At 34.7% G+C, this 19,146-nt stretch overlaps 2 protein-coding genes across 2 annotated transcripts; both read left to right on the forward strand.

Moving 5' to 3' along the window:
- Positions 1–35: 35 nt before the first annotated feature.
- LOC149784115 (uncharacterized) lies at positions 36–1,699 on the forward strand. The gene is made up of 4 exons (XM_089932213.1): positions 36–619; positions 767–889; positions 1,220–1,289; positions 1,482–1,699. Exons 1-4 carry the CDS (start codon positions 602–604, stop codon positions 1,697–1,699), a joined length of 429 nt encoding a protein of 142 aa, XP_089788339.1. The 5' UTR covers positions 36–601.
- Positions 1,697–19,004, forward strand: LOC149784116 (uncharacterized). Its single transcript, XM_089932214.1, has 6 exons — positions 1,697–1,828; positions 1,987–2,230; positions 17,809–17,894; positions 18,249–18,320; positions 18,532–18,687; positions 18,869–19,004. The coding sequence occupies exons 1-3, from the start codon at positions 1,753–1,755 to the stop codon at positions 17,843–17,845; spliced, it is 357 nt and encodes a 118-aa protein (XP_089788340.1). The 5' UTR covers positions 1,697–1,752; the 3' UTR covers positions 17,846–17,894; positions 18,249–18,320; positions 18,532–18,687; positions 18,869–19,004.
- Positions 19,005–19,146: the final 142 nt, after the last annotated feature.

A 19,146-nucleotide genomic window follows, 5' to 3' on the forward strand; every position in this document is an offset into this window, starting at 1 on the left:
TTATACACTTATGATTACCTCCTTTGACATAACAAGATTTTCTCCTTATCAAAGCCGAGACGTCCTGCTAGAGAGCAAATATTCACACTAGACGTTGAAGATTGCAGAAGACGCTATTCTGGAGAGTTCTGGACCAGATACAGTCTCTCTCCTAAAGAAGACGCTTTTGAAAAGAGTTGCCAATAGAACCAGAGCGAAACTACGTCCAGAAAAGCCAAGAACGTTGGACTTTGTAGTTTATATAGAAATCAGACAAATCTACAGTTCGATATTAATTGACTATAAAATTTAAACTAATTTATTTTTTCTTTTTTATAATGTTTGCTCATTATTCTTAATATCTGCTCTCAATTATACTTTGAAGATAAAATATATTATATATAGTTTGTAGTTAAATATTGATAGTTTAAAGTGTGAATATTTTAAGACATGAATGATATTGACAACAATTATATATTTGTTCTGAATTTTACAGTTGAATGAGGACTTCATCAACGCTCCTGACTTCTTGGTGGCAGACATCAGAATGGATAGATAGTGACACTTCTTGCTGGCAACTGAATATCTGTTAGGAGTTTTGCGAGAAGCAAAACGGTGGTATATGGATGGAACATTTAAGGTAAATCATTATGTTGTATTCATTATTGTATGCTGTTCGACTGCCAGTTATTGCTGAGCTGCAGATATTGTCTGTTTTAAATTTATAATAGCACGCAATAATAGCCTTCATGTCCAATTGTTTAATAAATGTGATTATAACTTCCAGGTCGTTGGTGAGCCTTTCCGACAACAGGGTCAACTCATGTCCATCCATGCTTTCATCGAAAGAAATGGCGCACAGCATGTGTTCTGTGTAATTATTCGGAAGAAGAAGTCAGGCTATCAGGCTGTAAGCCATTATGTTAAAGCTTTCTTTCTCTCTGCCTGTTACAAAAATTACTGACATTTCCAGCATGTTTATTGGATAGATATAGGATAGATAGAAGAAACAGTAACAAAATGAATACACCCTGTGATGAGACTATGTCGTGATATCTCAAAAATGAAACATATGTCTCTTGAATGTTCTACAGTGTTTCCAGCATTTGTATTTCTTTCCAAGAATTAAATGATGAGTCATTTTTGAATGTTAGGTAAATGACGTTATGTAATCGCTGTGGAATTGATTATGGTAACAGCACTACGAATACTGACCTCATTTCGATTCTTTGGATTACAGGTGTTTCGTTCTTTGCAGTCAAGGTTGGGACATGTATCATTAGAAGGATTCGTACTGGACTTCGAAAAAGGTAAGCTGTTTACTAATAACATTAATGTATATTTGAAATTGAACATTACTCAACAACGCTAACAGTGCATGTCTGGAAAAATTAATGACATCGTGCAATATCATGAGGACACCGTATCACATTTCACATGGAATTGCTTCATACACAAACAATATCATATCGGGAATTTTATTTGCATATGCATATTTTCAGCTGCATTGCTCACCATCAGAGAGGCCTTTCCAGGCGTCGAAGTTAAGGGCTATGCCTTCCACTGGTCCCAGGCCGTGTTGCGACACGTGCGGTCTGTTAGATTGGCTGAAACGTACAATGCGACGAGAAGGCCTTCACTCCTTCGTTCGTCAAGTGCTGGCCCTTCAGTTCCTGCCCAGTGCGCACATACATCAAAGCAGTGCAGATGCTGCAAATGAAGGCTACAACAAATGCTACACGGACCCTTATCGGGTACCTTCGCAGGCAGTGGATGGATAATCCAGTGTTTCCAGTTGAGGCCTGGTTTGTATACCGCCAGAAAGTACGAACAAACAACGACGTTGAAGGTAAGCACAGCAAAAATAAAGCATATCAGTATAAAGACATTAGTGTGTTAATATGCATGACATAATTATCCGTATCATATTAATATGTATACATGTTGATATATAAAAACGTATTACGTATACAATTGAACTGTTCGTTATCTGTCTTACATTTTCAGGCTGGCACCATCGTATAAATTCAAGGGCAGTACACATGGGACTAGCCTTCTACCAGTTAGTGCCACTGCTGAAGAGGGAGGCCGATCTCGTGCGCTTAGCCGTCCAGTGTAACGACCTAGGAAGTGAGAGACGAAGCTACAGATTTGAAAAATTATTAAATACACTTTGGAACCAGTACATGCATCACGAGATAAAAACCTCTAAGTTTTTGAGCTCCGTCGGCGAGCTGTATGGTCTCAGAGTGTAAGTATAAATAATCACATAATTGAGTCGCAATTAAACTGACCTTGAGTTAAATTTATCGAGTTGTGAGTATTAAAATCGTTAAGTCTTTATTCTGCCAAAAGACATGATTAAACTACGTCGTTGAAGAAATGTGACCTGATAATTGCGATTTGCAATGCTAGTCGCATGAGCATAAAAATCTAACAACCCACACTTTTAAATGATATTGAGAAAAAATTAAAAAAAGTAAATGCAAATGTCGTCATTTGAGATTTGTGAAGTCATGTGACTATTAATACAAATGACGAGTACTGGGTCATGTTTCATCTACGCCATAGTGTCACCCGATTAACGACATAATGATTATAATACTTGCCATTTCTGAGGAAATAGATAATTTTCCTATCGATTTCATGCCGATATGAGTCGATATAACAAAGTTTAAATTTCTAGGCCCACTGGTAAGCGACTACCATACCACATATGTTCATGGTTAAACTCTTTTTGTTACAAGACAAGATTCATATTATTTGCGTTTGTTTCATTAATCCTGTAATAGAAAGTTAGAAATATTTTTTTGTACATTGAAATGACTTTATATGCCATTTAGGAATACAATCAAACTAGCTTCGTGTGATACATTTTGTGGTTTTGTGCATCATCATCGTTTCTGACTGATATTTTTTGGAGAGACTAGCAAGAGAACATTTTTAGATTTAGAAAATGCATGTTTTATAATCTAAAATGTTCTTTAATTCCCTTCAGTAATGGTCATATGTAAGCATTGAAAAAGTTGTTTCATCCTGGAAAACCCCGGGAAATGACATGGAAATTTATCTTTAGAAAAGCTGAGTAACCGTGAACAACATTACTATATCCCTATGTTATTCTAGAATTGAATCCTATATTGTCATATTAACATCGGCAGCCACTGTAGTGCAAATTTGTTAAGTTTTTAATTGATTATCTACGTATCCATGTTTTTATAGTTCGATGATTATTTATTGCTGTTATTGTAGAATTATTTAATATATGTTGCTGTTAAATTTATTTGACAGCCATTATGAGCAATATTGTTGTAGTATTTGATATTAGATATTAATATTCATTTATTATCGATAATGATTGATATTATTGACATATTAATAAATCTGAAATGGCATTAGCGTTTGTCTTTTTTGTACTTGTACTAGTTAGATATGATATCTTTTCTTCTTTGTCTCTTTCTAACCTATCATACAAATTTATGTTGTTATTTTGTTATGTATAAATAACCTCTTAAATCTTTTCCAATTGTGACTTGACTTTCATTGCAACCACAACGCAATAACGGTGCCTACTTGGCACAGAATATAACAAATGTCTATTGAAAGCATAAATCATAATCAACGCAGATAAAATACGCATACACGTATTAACGATATTGAATGTATGTGAAACAGGAAGAGTCAATAGTCTTCGCAAATTAAAATATTCATCCATCCATCATAAATGAAATCGCCATTACTTGGTTAAGGCATTAGCGTGACAAAGTTGGCATACACAAACCACACGTGGGTACCACTAACTCGTATTCAGTCTTGATATGTTATAACAAAGATATTATTGATTCGCTTTACATACAGTGTTTTGTAACACGATTATTATTTGCCTTATTTGTTCATTTTACATAGCACATGTAGTAGCGTGTCGCAATTATTTTCATGATCACTGGACGTACGATTGTGACATACGGCACAATGTTTCTCTACTGCACATATTTATAGACATTTACCAGTAAAACAAGGATTTTATATTTTATGTTTTAGTTACTTTTATTAGACACGATGCTAGTGTTTGGTAATTAATATAAATGGGCCTTTTGGGATCGGGTTTTTTTGGACCGGGCCTTTTAAGCACTGGTCCGTTTTGGTCGTGGGCCTTTTTGGTACGGGTCAAACTAAACACCCCAAGACACCTCAGGACATCCCAAGACACCTCAATACACCCCAGGGCACTCCAAGACTCTCAAAGAACACATCAAGACTCAATAAATTACTTACTTTAAATTTCAACAACAATACAAACAAGCATAGAAACAAAAAGTGTGAATATTTAGCGATTGTTTATGTAACGGAAAAAGTAGCGAGGTCAAAGAGTTGCCAAGGGAAATAACTCCCATTTCGACGAAGAGTTTTTCGGGTGCAGTAACGTGAATATTTATCAACATTTATAAATAAGTAGCAATACTTCATGGGAGTAATACATTTCGATACCAAGAAAGTTCCTAAGACATTTCGATCCCAAGACTCTTCAACTCCAGTGAAGGGACATATCGCCCCTAATTCATGCATATTTAAAACAATTATTAACACTAATATTAATTTCCACTAATCATGCCATTATTCATTGACGTCTGCAATTAAAGAAGATACGAACACATCTCTAAGTCGCCGAGAAAATGTCAACAGTTAAGTAAGAACTTAATGCTGTGTTTTCTGAGTTCACCGTGGTATAAACTGTCAGTTGCCGACTCACACGGCAAATAACGCCCGAAGGGCGTTATGTAAGCTGTGTGAGTCGGCAACTGACAGTTTATACCACGATGAACTCAGAAAAAACAACGTTAAACTCTTATAATTGAAATTTTAATTATTTGTTATGTTATTTTGTTTGCATCATTAAAAAACATAAATCTTAATTGAGCGTAGTAATACATGTTTGTGGTTTTTCTGTTACGTATCTATTTATAGCACTTGGGATGTCCAGCTTGATTGCAATAACGTCATCATAATACCAGTCCTTAAACCAATGGAAGCCAATTTTTTCAATTATTTTATGTTTGTTTGTTAGAATGTTGTTTTTCTTTAATGCTTACTTCATATCTGCCTTAACTGGCGGTGTTTATTTTATGCTGTACACGTGACTCTATTTATAGAAGTGGAAAAGTAGTTCTCCTTACAGTTCATACAGAAATGAACGCAATTCGTTTTGATCACGTGGTAACATTCTGACCAATGGAAATGTTACTTTCCTGTACCAGCTACTGGTATTGCAATTATTTATAATTAAAGTCAGGTTTATTAAGTTATTGAATGCACGCTAGTCTGAATGAAAAGAAATCACATTTACTGCACACTAGAAATTTGCATAAAAAATCCGATTTTGTATTAGAAACAATAATTAACACACTGCTAATGGTCATTTCCACTAATCACATTCATTGTTGTGTGCAATTTTTAAACAAGATGAAAACAGTCAATTATAATTAAAGTCACTTTTATTAATTTAATCAATACACGCTAATTTGAATGAAAAGAAAAGGTTTGAAAATTAAACGCATCAGTCCTCGCGAGCTTGCTTTGTCTTGTAACAGAAGCGGGAAATGACATCATCGCATTTGCGATACAGGTTAGTGTAATGATTTATTATCCTTTTTTCTTCTGTCAGTCTTCCTCTCTTAAATATTTATTTATTTATTTATCTATTTTTTTCTGATGCTTGTATATTCATACATTATATATATATATATATATATATATATATATATATATATATATATATATATATATATATATATATATATATATTCCTTCAAGCTTCCCAACTTCATACAGTTATAGAATTTCTTTATTTTTAAAACATACTGTAAATATTTAAATATTGAATCAATTAACGATTAGCAAAAACATCTTACTAATTTCAATATTTCAGGCTGACTCCAACACTGTTTGCAGTAATTGCGAAGTATTAGTTGTTTGACTTTAAATGTTCTGTAGTTTTAAATTTATTTTATTTCTAAATTAATAAGTACTGAGCATGAAGTTAGTAGCGAAATCTTCTGTACAATAAATCAATGCTAGGGTTACAGATACATGTAAATTCTTAATAATATTTAGCTTTCCAAAACACTATATATATATATATATATATATATATATATATATATATATATATATATATATATATATATATATATATAATTAGTAGTATATAATAATAATAGCTTTATTAATTACGGTGTATTTTCCATTTTGTGATTTCATGTACTTTAATTTCTGTATACGTTTAATGTCCTTGAGGACGTTTGCGAAAATCTGTTTTTTGCTTTTCGAATTTGCACCTCCAGACGCTGTCTTGCATGTGTCAAAGGTGTTCTTTTTTCGTTAACTGATAATTCCCGCTGTCGTAAAGATCGCTTCTATCATCTATGAAGTAGAGCTGTGTCACGCTAAGAAGTTTATGTATTAAATCTTGAGCGTGTCGTGGTTTCCAGTCAACGGAAAGTTGTAGAATGTTATTGATGGACTCTGCATTGTCATTAGTCAAATTCACGTGTTCAGCATTTTTGCAGATATCGTTTTGAAAAAATATCTATGTAGTCTTGGTTTCAAGTTATTTATAAAGTATGGTGCAAATGTCTGATGCTGTTCATTGATGATTGGTTCCAAAAGTTCCGATCGACTTTCAAAATCTATTGCAGTATTTTCGTCTGTGATGACACCGGTATCAAATATTTGAGTCATTATTATATCACGTTCACCCTTTTCCTCCCGTATTTTATGTGGAAGGCAGTGCCTGACATTATCCTTCAGATGTTTCGTGCACATATAGCGTGTAGCCGAGGGAAATACAGGCTCTATTGGCTTGGTTATACTCTTCTCGTCATCACTTCCAAATTCCATCATTTCAGGCACTCTTACTTCCACGGACTAAACAACTCTATCTAGTTCTGTAGCAATATGCTCCAGAAAGCTCTTGTAAGTTCTGTAAGAAGCGTCTGTGCACAGAAGTGCAGGATCAATACATATCGGATGTTCGTTTGCACTGTTTCCATTAACTCTTTGATACGTTATATTGATCGTTTTACTCATCAATAACTCTTTAAGCAATTTGTTTTGTAAATATAATGCGAAGAAAGCACGATTTGCTAGATAGCTCAATAATCAATAAATATGCATTGCTGTTTGATAGTCTTGATAATGGCCTGATTTACTAAAAGTTAATCTTATATTTTCTTTATGGAAACATTGTAAAGTTATTTTGGTAAAAATAAATGTAAATGCGATAGCTCGTATTTTTTATGATTTCAGATAGAAACTTGCTATATTAAATAAATTTAAAACAATGAAAATCTACCTTTTATATTCTATTACTATACTTGCGAAAACATTAATAGCTAATAAAATAAACGGGTTGTGTATGTTTCATCGTTTTTCTTCTTTTAATCGTCAATGTAATTTGGGTGATATTATTGGCATGTCCTCTCGATTCGCTATTGAGACAGAGTAATTCGTAGAGAGAATTAAACGGCTTGGTGGTTTGTGAGTTATTGTTGATAATTACTTGTCTATGTGACTGTACCAATCATTAAACGGTCTGTATAATCAGAAAGTATAGATAAATTACATCTGATATATCAAGCATGACATTAATGTAAAATCGAAAGGAATTACAGAGCGACTTTCCTTCACGGCTACTTAAAATCAAGGGAAATCACTCGCGTGGAGCTTGTAACACTCTTTGGTCATGTATTCTAAACGTCTCTATCAAAAATGTTGATGCACGATTTAAAATGAAAATTTGTATATAAACAGTTTATAACAAAATAAATGAGGAAAGTATGGTGCATAAAAGTATGGTGCATAGCCATTAAATAAGGAAATTGTTTAATAATATTATAAAATTAAAGAGATTTGATGCATAAGAGTTAGTTTCCTTAGGTTATTGGAAATAGGGACATCAACCAATACTATTCAACACTGATGGCAACAATGTCTACTATGTGTGTTTGCTTTTTTTCTTTCTCGCTTCTTAGTACGTTTCTGAGAGCTTTGGTGCCAATATATGTAATAATGAGGTGTTCTTGGAGAGTCCTGGGTTGTCCTGGGGTGTGTTGGGGTGTTTAGATAGACCGTTTTGGTACCGGTCCGTTTTGACCCGTGACCACATTAACACTATATTTGAGCCAGACATTGAATGCGGTTTGCCAGATGAAGTTTAGGTTCCGACAATCGGCCAGTAAAACGTTAGTGTTGCAGTCAAGATCGCCCAGCCCAAACTCATAAATATTAATACGTACTCCATCTCCCTGTCCCTGTAGACCTTCCGCCACTCCAGGTCCTCTAGTGCCAACCTAATTTTGATACTATGACTGGACGAAGTATTCTTTTGAAGACATATAGTGGGGATAAACCATTCAAATGTGAAGTTTGTGAGAAAACATTTAGAAGTAGTTAAGATTTTGAAGTGTAACACGATGATACATGCTGTTGATAAACCATTCAAATGTGAAGTTTGCAATAAAATGTTCAAAAGGCTTAGCCATTTGAAGGTCCATGTGATGAGTCATACCGGAGATAAGCCACTCAAATGTGAAGTTTGTGACAATGTTTCCGCGCCTTGATCAATTGAAGGGTCACATGATGATTCATAGTGGAGTTAAACCATTCAAATGTGAAGTTTGTGATAACATGTTTTGGCTGCATAACCAGTTGAAGGTCCACATGATGATTCATACTGGAGATAAGCCATTCAAATGTGAAGTTTGTGATTAAATGTTTAGGCGCCTTGCTCATTTGAAGACCCACATGTTGATTCATACTGGAGACAAGCCATTCAAATGTGAAGATTGTGACAAAATGTTGGGATGTAGTAGTTATTTGAAGGTCCACATGAGGATACATACTGGAGATAAAGCCTTTCAAATGTGAAATATGTGATAAAATGTTTATCTAGAAACATAATTTGAAGGTCCACATGAGGATACATACTGGAGATAAACCATTCAAATGTGAAGTTTGTGACAAAATGTTTCCAAGCAGTAGTTATTTGAAGTGCCACATGAGGATGCATACTGTAGGTAAAACAATCAAATGTGACGTTTGTGATAAAATGTTCAAGAGACTTAGCCATTTGAAGGTCCACATGATGATTCATACCAGAGATAAACCATTCAAATGTAAAGTTTGTGACAAAATGTTTGGACGCAGTAGACATTTGAATAGTCACATGAGGATACATACAGAAGAGAAACCATTCAAATGTGAAGTGTGTGATAAAATGTTCAGACTGAGTCCTAGTTTGAAGACACACATGAGGATACATACTGGAGATAAACCATTCAAATGTAAAATTTGTGGTAAAACGTTTAGTGATAGTAGGAGTTTGAAGAGACACGTGAGAATACATTCTGGAGATAAGTGAAGTTTGCAACAAAATTTTCAGCCAGAGTTGTGCATTAAATTTTCTTGGCAACAAACCCCTGAATTATTTTGTTACAGGTTAGAACCCCCATCCCTTGATTCAAAGATGGATACTCCAAATTTTCTTTGTAACAAGCCCCTGTGCAGTACAGCAGGGTGGTCCTTTTTTTTCAACCCCAGTTTTGATGCATTTAAGTATTTACCTTCACTGTTTCAGAAATCTATTTCTTAGTGATATCTCTCATTACTTTGGAAACATTAGTCATTTTACTAAGGATCAGAAATGACAATGATGTAATCGTAGTCTTCTTAATGAGTTTTCATCGGATAAACCCTGGTTGTAAGGATTGTGTTGTATGTCACCCATTTTGAAGCACCTCACAGACATCTATTTTTCCTGTGATATTATTGTACATAAGCTCCTGCGAAAATAAAATATTTCAGAGCAACATCAATAGCACATTTAAAAAAGTTTATAGGTAAAATAACATTACAAAAATTAAGCAATCCTTAAAGGTGTTCTTATTCTTATCACGATCTTCATTTTGGAACATATTTTGCCACAAAATCTGAAATAATCAAACTGGAAAATCATGATTGAGTCATGATAAAAATACTTATTTGTGATTAGAAAGATTAGATTTAGTGTACAATTGTTTTCCAATACTTAATTTGCATTGATAATATACAGAACCCCCAAAACCAGCTTTAAAACTGGTTTGCATCCTTTAAAACTTTTGTCTCTAAAAGTGGAAATAATCAGAGACAAAAGATGTTACAGGAGACTTTACTTTTATTTATTGTAATTCTTAATTTGGTTCAAAAATTTAAAAATATAAATATAGCACCCTTGGGTTCTAAGTATTCAGCTGTTCTTTGTCATATTAAAAATTTAAAAAAAAACGCTTTAAAGAATATTTGAAATATGAATGTAGTGACACATGCTTCTGACATATTAATTGTGCTGCTGTTTGCAATATGAAAGTAGATTAGTGAACTATCCATGATCAAAGAGAGAGAGAGACAATGCACCAGAACTGCATATTTCATTAAGTCATTGTAATTGTATGAATGTATCCTGGGTTGATGAGTGTGTTTTCGGATAGTCTTCAGCAAGTATCAACAAAAGAACAAGTTCTACTGATCTTACTTGATATTTATACTTTTTATTTGGTTTTATTCTATTTAATTGCCTACATGTATCCTGGGTAGTTGAGGGTGTTTTGGGACAGTTTTTTTTTTCTTTTAGGGTAATTATAGGGTCTTTTATTTGGTGATAAATACCAATATGGGGGGGGGAAAAAACTCCTGATCTTACTCGATAATTATACAATGCAGGAATTTACTGATCACTGTCCTTTTTAAGGTTTGATTCAATATAATTGTATACGTGTATCCTGGGTAGGTGAGTGTTTTCACACAGTCTTGAGCTAGCCCCATTATATTCAGGGTGACAGAAAAATTAAACTTTTGGATGTCTAATTCATGCATAATGTAAAGTGGGGAGGGTATGAATGTTTTCTGGTGGTGACTTTTGCTTGCTGTCCCACTTAATTTCGATTTTGGCTTTTCGTTATCTACGGGTTGACCACCCTCGATGTTATTGCCCGGTTCGAGTAAATATAAATATAAATGGTGAAACTTATAGGTGAAATAGATAGAGATCTGAGCAGATATATAGAACAAAAATAGCCGATCTGCTTACTGATAGATTTAGTTCATCATAGGAGCGAGTGAGCAATTGAAGTCAACGGCTTGTACAATTGGATAACCTGCTAGTCCCCAGTTTCTTCTGCTTCTACTGTAGCTGTTCAGAACCTTGGATCTCAGGATGATACTTTCCACCATCTATCTCTGGATACTCTCAGGATACGTTTAGAAATTAATACGAGGCAGAATTGCATCACAGGATTATACGTTTCACTGCACTTCTCTCTATCCTTCTCAGTATACGTCTCAGGGTAACGTCACATCATACGTCCCAAGAACTATTTTCTCCCATTTCAATAAATGTAAAGAGAAAACCGAAATTTCCTGTTATTTATGATACAGGGATTTTGCATTATTCTCCCTCGTTATCAGATTTTACTATCAGTGCTATTCAGATGCTAAGGCTATCAATCGACTGCACATGTCGTATATAATGACCCTAGTTAGTCAAATGGCTAATTCGTTACGCCTTGACCTTAATGCACCCTACGTAAGGCTTGGTGTTCTGAGCCAACCTCAATTTACACAGCAAATAAATGGAATATATTATTACATCAATTACTATATCATTTCAGTCAATCACACTTAATCTTGTTGTTGTTGTTGTAGGGTTTAACGCCATTTTTTAGCACAAGATAGGCTTATACATGGCGGCCAGTATTATTAGTGGAGGAAGAACCAGGGAAATCCCTGGAAAGAACCACCGACCCTCGAGAAGCTACTGGCAAGCTTTCTCACATACCCACATTGGCCGAAACCGAGACTCGAACCTACGCAGACAGAGGTGGGATGGCAGTGATCCGTAACGGAAAGCGCTTTAGACCACTCGGCCACTCGGGGCCCCCACTTACTTTTAATCACATGCGAAATCTTCTAAATTCGGTGAAATTACACGGATTCTCGTAATCATATTAACTAATGTAATGCATTAAATTCTTAGAACCTAATTCTTATGCAAACAAGACAACAAATTCAAACAATTCGTCAAACTTATCTAAAGAACATTAATGTATGACTTCCTGTGCATAAACTCAACAGTTATATTATATTTTATATAAATAATAAACTTTAACCAAACAGGAACGAAAAGTGTCATGGTACTTTTCGACGAAGTAAAAGCTTTAAACAGCTTAGAACACAAATACATTCAAAAAGTATTTTAAAAATTCGGTTTCGGGACAGATTTCCGACAATGGACTGAAATACTATACGCTGGAATAAGTTCAGGTGTGCATGTAAATGGAAAATGTATAAAATAATTTGATATACAAAGATCAGTGAGGCAAGGCTGCTTACTATCGATGTTATAATAAGTAATAGCAATTGAAATTCTAAGTCACAAAATAAGAAACATCCCAGAATTATTCCAAACCTTAAAGAGGAAATTAAAATGCTCCAACAGGCGAATGATTGTACAAACTCTGTAAAGGATGCAAAATCCTATCGTCATTTAGAGAAAGAATTTGATAACTTTGGTAAAGCATCGGGATCTAAAATAAACCATGACAAGATTGAAATTAAAAAAATTTGGTAAACTGGCGTGGTAACCATTTTGGTCTACCACAGTTTCTTCTGCCTGATAAAGTGAAAGCTTTAGGGATTTTTTTTTTTGTTGGAGGAAAAGATGTAGAAAACTATAAGCACCTAATCTAAAAGATTAGAGAAAACGCAAATATCTCGGCTTTAACGCCACTTTGCGTAATGGAGCGGGTCCAAGCAGTCAAAACATATCTTTACTGTAATATAAATTACACTCTCAAATCTATTGATAAGGATAATAAAAATTTAAATAAAATCTTGATAAGGTCATAATAAATTGAATGTGGAACTATTAAGCTCATCAACTTATTAAAGAAATAGTATATAGAGCAAAAAGTAGGGAGGGTGCTAGGATTCCCGAGTCTCATACTGCGAAAAGTGTCTAATATTAATAACAGAACAAAAAAAAAAAAAAAAAAAAAAAAGAATACAACCAGAACCCAGAACAGCTTGGGAATCTCGATACATATATTGGTTCGCTTTGTCTCTGAGAAAAGGACCTGAAATATGCAGGAATAACAATTTCACAAAAAAAGCTAGAAGTACCAAGGAAATTTAGATATATAAAAGAAACCTTATTGAAATATTTAGAGACAAAATGAATTATAGCAATTGGACACCAATTGGACACCAAAAACCGTATGAATGGACACGGGAAGATATAACAATCCCCAAAAAGTGATAAGAGTTGAAAAGGATAGCTGGGGAAGGGGTAAACTGGGACAAAACTTAGTCAAATTGAGAAAAGATAAAGTCAGTAAAGATGCAAAGCATAATTTTCAAATATTTACACAACGTCTGGCTTGCAGGTGAAGAAGCAATTAGACGACATATGATTAGATTAATGCCAAAGTGTCCTTTATGCAAAGCAGCAAATATCATTAAACTATATACGATACCTCAATGTGAGAAAACAAAGAAATAGTAGGCTACTTTTGATTATGGAAATTTGTAGGAAATACGAATATCATAGCAATAAAATATTGCATATATATGTAAATTTTGATACTAATGTAATTTTTTAAAAAGACGATTACATCATAAAAAACAATGTTATCTTGTCGACAAGTTATTAAAATAACTAATTTTATATTGGAGAAGATGATCAGGGGGATCTAGCAAATCATAAGAATGCTATCCACTTGACCAGAGAAGTCAATGGCAGTTCATAGCAGAAGACGTTTATGCACACGAATCCCAAATTTATACCTGCAGTTTTCATGTTCGAAGGTCATTTTCGACACCATGTGATGCTCACAGAGCAAACACAAGCCCTTTTCCTAGATGATAATTCTGCAAAACACTGTGTACTAACCAGGCTGATGCAATTGGAAATAGTTGTCATCCAAGCCGGTTTTTGAGATATTCTACTTGCCCCAAAGCCATGTCTTCACTGCTATGGGAGGCTAGGTCTTCTTCCTAGCTGACTATTGGTATTTCATTATCAACATACTGCAGAGTAACTATGGAAGGTGTACATGCCTGACATCAATTTCAAGAAAAACACAAGCCCCGAAATACCTAGTTCACAAAAATAGTCATAAATTTAATTAGTAAACAAAAATGGCTGATAAAAGTCACACCGTACCCTTACGTTAAGAAATTTGCCAGGGGTCAATTTACGAAACCGTACCTTGCCACCTTAAGTCATGCAATTAATACCTATTGGGTTGGTAAAAGTTGTGTTGAAACGTAATTGCAAGGGAAACACATTTTTGAGAAAGTTGTCTTTGTCATTTGACTAAAAATGTGGACTTGGTCGTTTATCACAGACAGTTGGACATAAATTTCTTGTTAAAACAGCAGATCGACTTATACTTGAAGCAGATAGGTCAGTACATACAGACAGACAGACAGACACATACAGACACACTATTATTTGAAAAGGTATGACTCATTTTTGTACAGATTTGGCATTAGTCATTTATCAGAGAAAGGTGGACCGTAATTTTCTTTACAAATATCAGGGCATACGATTGTTTGAGACAGTTGGACTTGGTAATTTTCTAACACATTTGGACTTTATCATTTATCACTGAAAGTTGGACATTGTTGTTTTTATCGACTCTTATCAAGGGAGACTAATCTTTTGAGTACTTTGTACTTTGTCCCTTTTTGAAAGAAAGTTAGAATTTTACGTTGTGAAGGGGCAAATTTCTGGCGATCTATGAAGAACACATTAGTTGAGACCACAGAATAATGAATTAGATTTATGGGGAAAGGCGCGTATCAAATCGCCACAATGCCATGTTTGGTAATGTCTTTTCTATGGAGGGGTATTACCGCCATAATTATATGCGTGTATTTCCTAATCTTCCTTGATGCATTATTGTAAATGGCTGCTTGCAAGTGCTACTTTCATAATTCTATCAATGTATATTGTATTTTCATTGGTGCAAATCGAACGTGGCAGTTTGCAAGTGCTACTTTCCTCCTGGATTATTGTAAATGACTGTTTGCAAGTGCTACATTCATAATTCTAGTCATGACTTTTTTATATTTCATTGATCCAAGCTGTAATTGGTTGCTTGCCAGTTTTACGATCTGTTTTCCTTCAGCGTCATTGTATCAAGCGATTTTGACAACTACTGAATTGATTCTGTAGTTTGTCGTATGACAAAGGCTATGCCAGTTATTACATGTTTTGTATATTCTGTTTATAAACTTTTCGTATGACAAACGCCATGTCAGTTTCTACAAGTTTTGTGTATTCTGTTTAAAAACTTTACAAGTACATCATTCCAACTACTGTTTTCATAAAGTTTTTCTTTACCAGAAAAATTAATGCTCCCCACGGACATTCTTTTTGTTTCGATAACACTTTCAGTTTCTTTTTTAAGGTGTACGCTAGCAATAAACTTGTAATCGTCTCTAAAACCATATGCTTTCCCGAAGATCTAAGTGATTTATAGCACCTAACGAAAGCAAAAACGCATACAGTACAGCACAGGGGATCGTTACAAAGAAAATTCGGAATATCCGTCCTTGAATAAAGGGATGGGTGTTCTAACCTGTAACAATATAATACAGGGGTTCGTTACAAAGAAAATTTGGAGTATCCGTCCTTGAATCCTTGAATCAATGGATGGGGGTTCTAACTTGTAACAATGACATGTTAGTGCCCCCATCCCTTGATTCAAGGACGGATACTCCACATTTTCTTTGCAACGAGCCCCTGTGGGGTGGGGTACATCTTTTCATCAATTGGGAATAATGGCTTCTTGTTGGAATTTCCATGCTACCGTTAAACAGTATTTACTTTTAATGCGCAGCATCTCTGATTTAAAACGCGCCATATTTACTGTGATCTGTTTACGTTTCCAGCAAAGGATATATCCTTATTTTATCCGAAATAAAAAGCTGAGAACGGAAGTAGTCCTGAAATGGACCAATAAGGCAGACGAGTCATCAGAAAAATCTTATGAAAATATAAACACAATGTTACCAGTTTCTACGAAAATCTGTAATGGTCGTATTAAATTAGATGACTACTAAAAAAAATTCTTCAGAATACGAACATGTTCAAATGTGTGGACCGTGGGCTGAAAATCTGCCAGGTGTGAAGCACGCTAGGCTGCTCCGTTGATGCACAAAGGCTCATTTTAGTATCCACGTCCACGAATTAGAGTAGTACCAATATTAACGGTAACGGTCAGAAAGGTCCAGTACCAAAACGGCCCGGGTTAAAAAGGCTCAGTCCAGACGGGCCAGTAACGGGTCAGAAAGGCCCAGTACCAAAACGGCCCGGGTTAAAAAGGCCCGGTCCAGAAAGGCCAGTAACGGGTCAGAAAGGCCCAGTACCAAAACGGCCCGGGTTAAAAAGGCCCGGTCCAGAAAGGCCAGTAACGGGTCAGAAAGGACCTGGACGGAAAAGGCCCGGGTTTATAAGGACCGTTTACAAGATTGCTTAATAATAATAATAATAATAATAATAATAATAACAATAATAATAAAAGAAGATGAAAAAAGTCAGTTTTTCTACAATACCCATATCTATTCACTTCTAAGTCAATGATATTTTTACATATATTGCTAAAACACTGAGCTGCCAAAACTGAAACACTGGTTAGTGAGGATTAACACCTAGACAAAAATAAAGAACGGATAGCAAACAGCAGACCTTTACCGATTGCGCAGATTGTAGTACCGATATTACGAAAGAATCAGCGATCGCATTGTACTTTTCACACTTCCTTCACCTGTTTTTCTATGCCTCTAGTCTCAGCAGCGCTTGATATGTCATATGATTTTAACAGTTTTTGTCACGATTACTGAGACAATACTTACGGAACTACCCTAGGCGATTATCTGTAAACTTCCTATGGGACCAGAAAACATCTACTCCCATAAGGTATATGAGCACGCGCAGCAACAAATAATAAGATAATTACAGGATGTAATATCTACGTAAATAGCAAAGTCTTTACTGGTGATCACTGATTATGGTGCTTATGGATTTATTTGTGTGCCAGCTTTATTACAGTCTATTTATTTTAATTTTGGCATTGTTTTTCTAAGTTTTTAGTACTTATTGATTCGTCTTGTTTCATCTTAATTGTTTTCCATACTCGTCTACCAATTTATTATTAGTTATAAAAAGGATAAGAACTATGTATAATGGCGTATGTTCACTGTATTCTTTGTGCTCGGGAAGTTAGGCCACGACATCATGCGATTGTTTGTGACGTGTGTGAATTTTGGCAACATCGCACGTGCAGCACTGGTAGGTACACTTTTAAAGATATTCCTAGTTGTGAAAATCTTCATATTCACTTCTATTTAACTGGAAATAGGGGAACACGAGCAAAGACATTTATTATTCTTACGTACTCTACCTTTCCTTGAAGTCACAAGAACTACAATGAAACATATAAAGATGACGGTGCAGGTCCTTGATAATAAAATTATCAATGAGAGTTTAGCCTATTGCGGACTTTTGCAACACAAGGTACAAAACATAAGAAAATTCTTTAGTTAAGAAAATTCTCTTTATTTACGACAATTAAGACACTACTCTGCAAATGATGGCGACATTTCGCTTCATGTGTTCGATTAAATCACGTATGAATTTTGTATCTTTTGCATGTTTTAATTGTACATCCTACAGAGTATGAATCGAAAATATTTATCTGAGAAGATTATATATTAAATTATTTATTCTAGGAATATCCTTGCTGGCGTACAGGGAGGCTGTAAATAGCAGAGGGGAAATCAGTTTTACATGCAGGCCATGCAGAGAATTGAATCAGGTATGATATAAAGCAACTAAATATTAATAAACTATGTCTACCACTTATGACCATGGTGGTGGAAGGTGAAGACAAAGACGAGCCGATGAATCCAACTTTGTTTAAAATTCATAAGGCGACAAGAGGAATTTTAAGAAAACTTGTAATAAGTTAAATAACAGTACAATCGTGTTCATGTCGTATTTATGTTGTATATATAAACAAGTAAAAATATAGTTGATTAATTTCTCATACAATTCAAGGCGGTTATTTAAGAAATGCTGCAGACAATTAGTAACACTATTTTGTTCATGATGAGCGTTTAATGAGGCAAACTTTGTATTAATTAGATAAATCCTTAATCGTTTACAACAGGTTCCAGTGACCATAAGTATATCCAATCAAGACCAAGATGAGCCAGAAGACCCGCCATTTTTGAAGTTAAGTGTAAGTGTTTAAAATTCATAGGGCGACACGAGGATTTTTGTTTTATTAGGCGATGAATTAAACCACTCGGTTTTCGACTGCCTTAATATTTATATTTCCATAATTTGCCGTTTTACATATGATGAAACTAAATTAAAAATCATTATCTGGTGCAAAGAAAAATTGAAAATGTAATATGTTTCATTGTTTCATTTATTTCATCGATCCCTAGTATTGGCGATTTGTCGACTGATATTCCGGTGGCCGAGTCAACGGAAATTGAAGTGGATCCATATGGGGCGATTACGATTCCCGACATCCACGACGCAGACACTTCATTCGATATAAGTGACAGAAACATTGATCCAGTGAATATTATTGTAGAAGAGTACGTATACGCAAGTAATACTAGTAATATTTGCAAAGAGTCTGAGACACGTTATTATAAACATGATTTTGAATTCCTTGGTAATCATATACAAACATGAAACATGTGCAACCGCAATACTTCCTTACAACATAAATGCTTAAAATTTGTATGATTGCTTGCATAACATTGTTTATTTCAGGTCAGTGCACGATGTTTTGACTGAGACGATGGTCGAATATCGTGGTATAACGTATTCAGTCCTAGAGGGATCTTCACAGAAACATACCAGACCAGACTATTGGTGTCCAGTCTTGGATATTCATATGGGGTAAAGGTGTGTGAAAATGTGTCGATATTAACAGTATTTCCATCATTTATTGTAAACGTAAACAAATACATATGATTTATTTTCAATTCTGACAATTCAATTTCTTCAAAATCCTGGACAAACATTTTTACTTATATCGACAAACAAAG

This window comes from Sinohyriopsis cumingii, chromosome 14, assembly GCF_028554795.1.
Source record: "Sinohyriopsis cumingii isolate HCF-2022 chromosome 14, ASM2855479v2, whole genome shotgun sequence".
Classification (NCBI taxonomy): Eukaryota; Metazoa; Mollusca; class Bivalvia; order Unionida; family Unionidae; genus Sinohyriopsis; species Sinohyriopsis cumingii.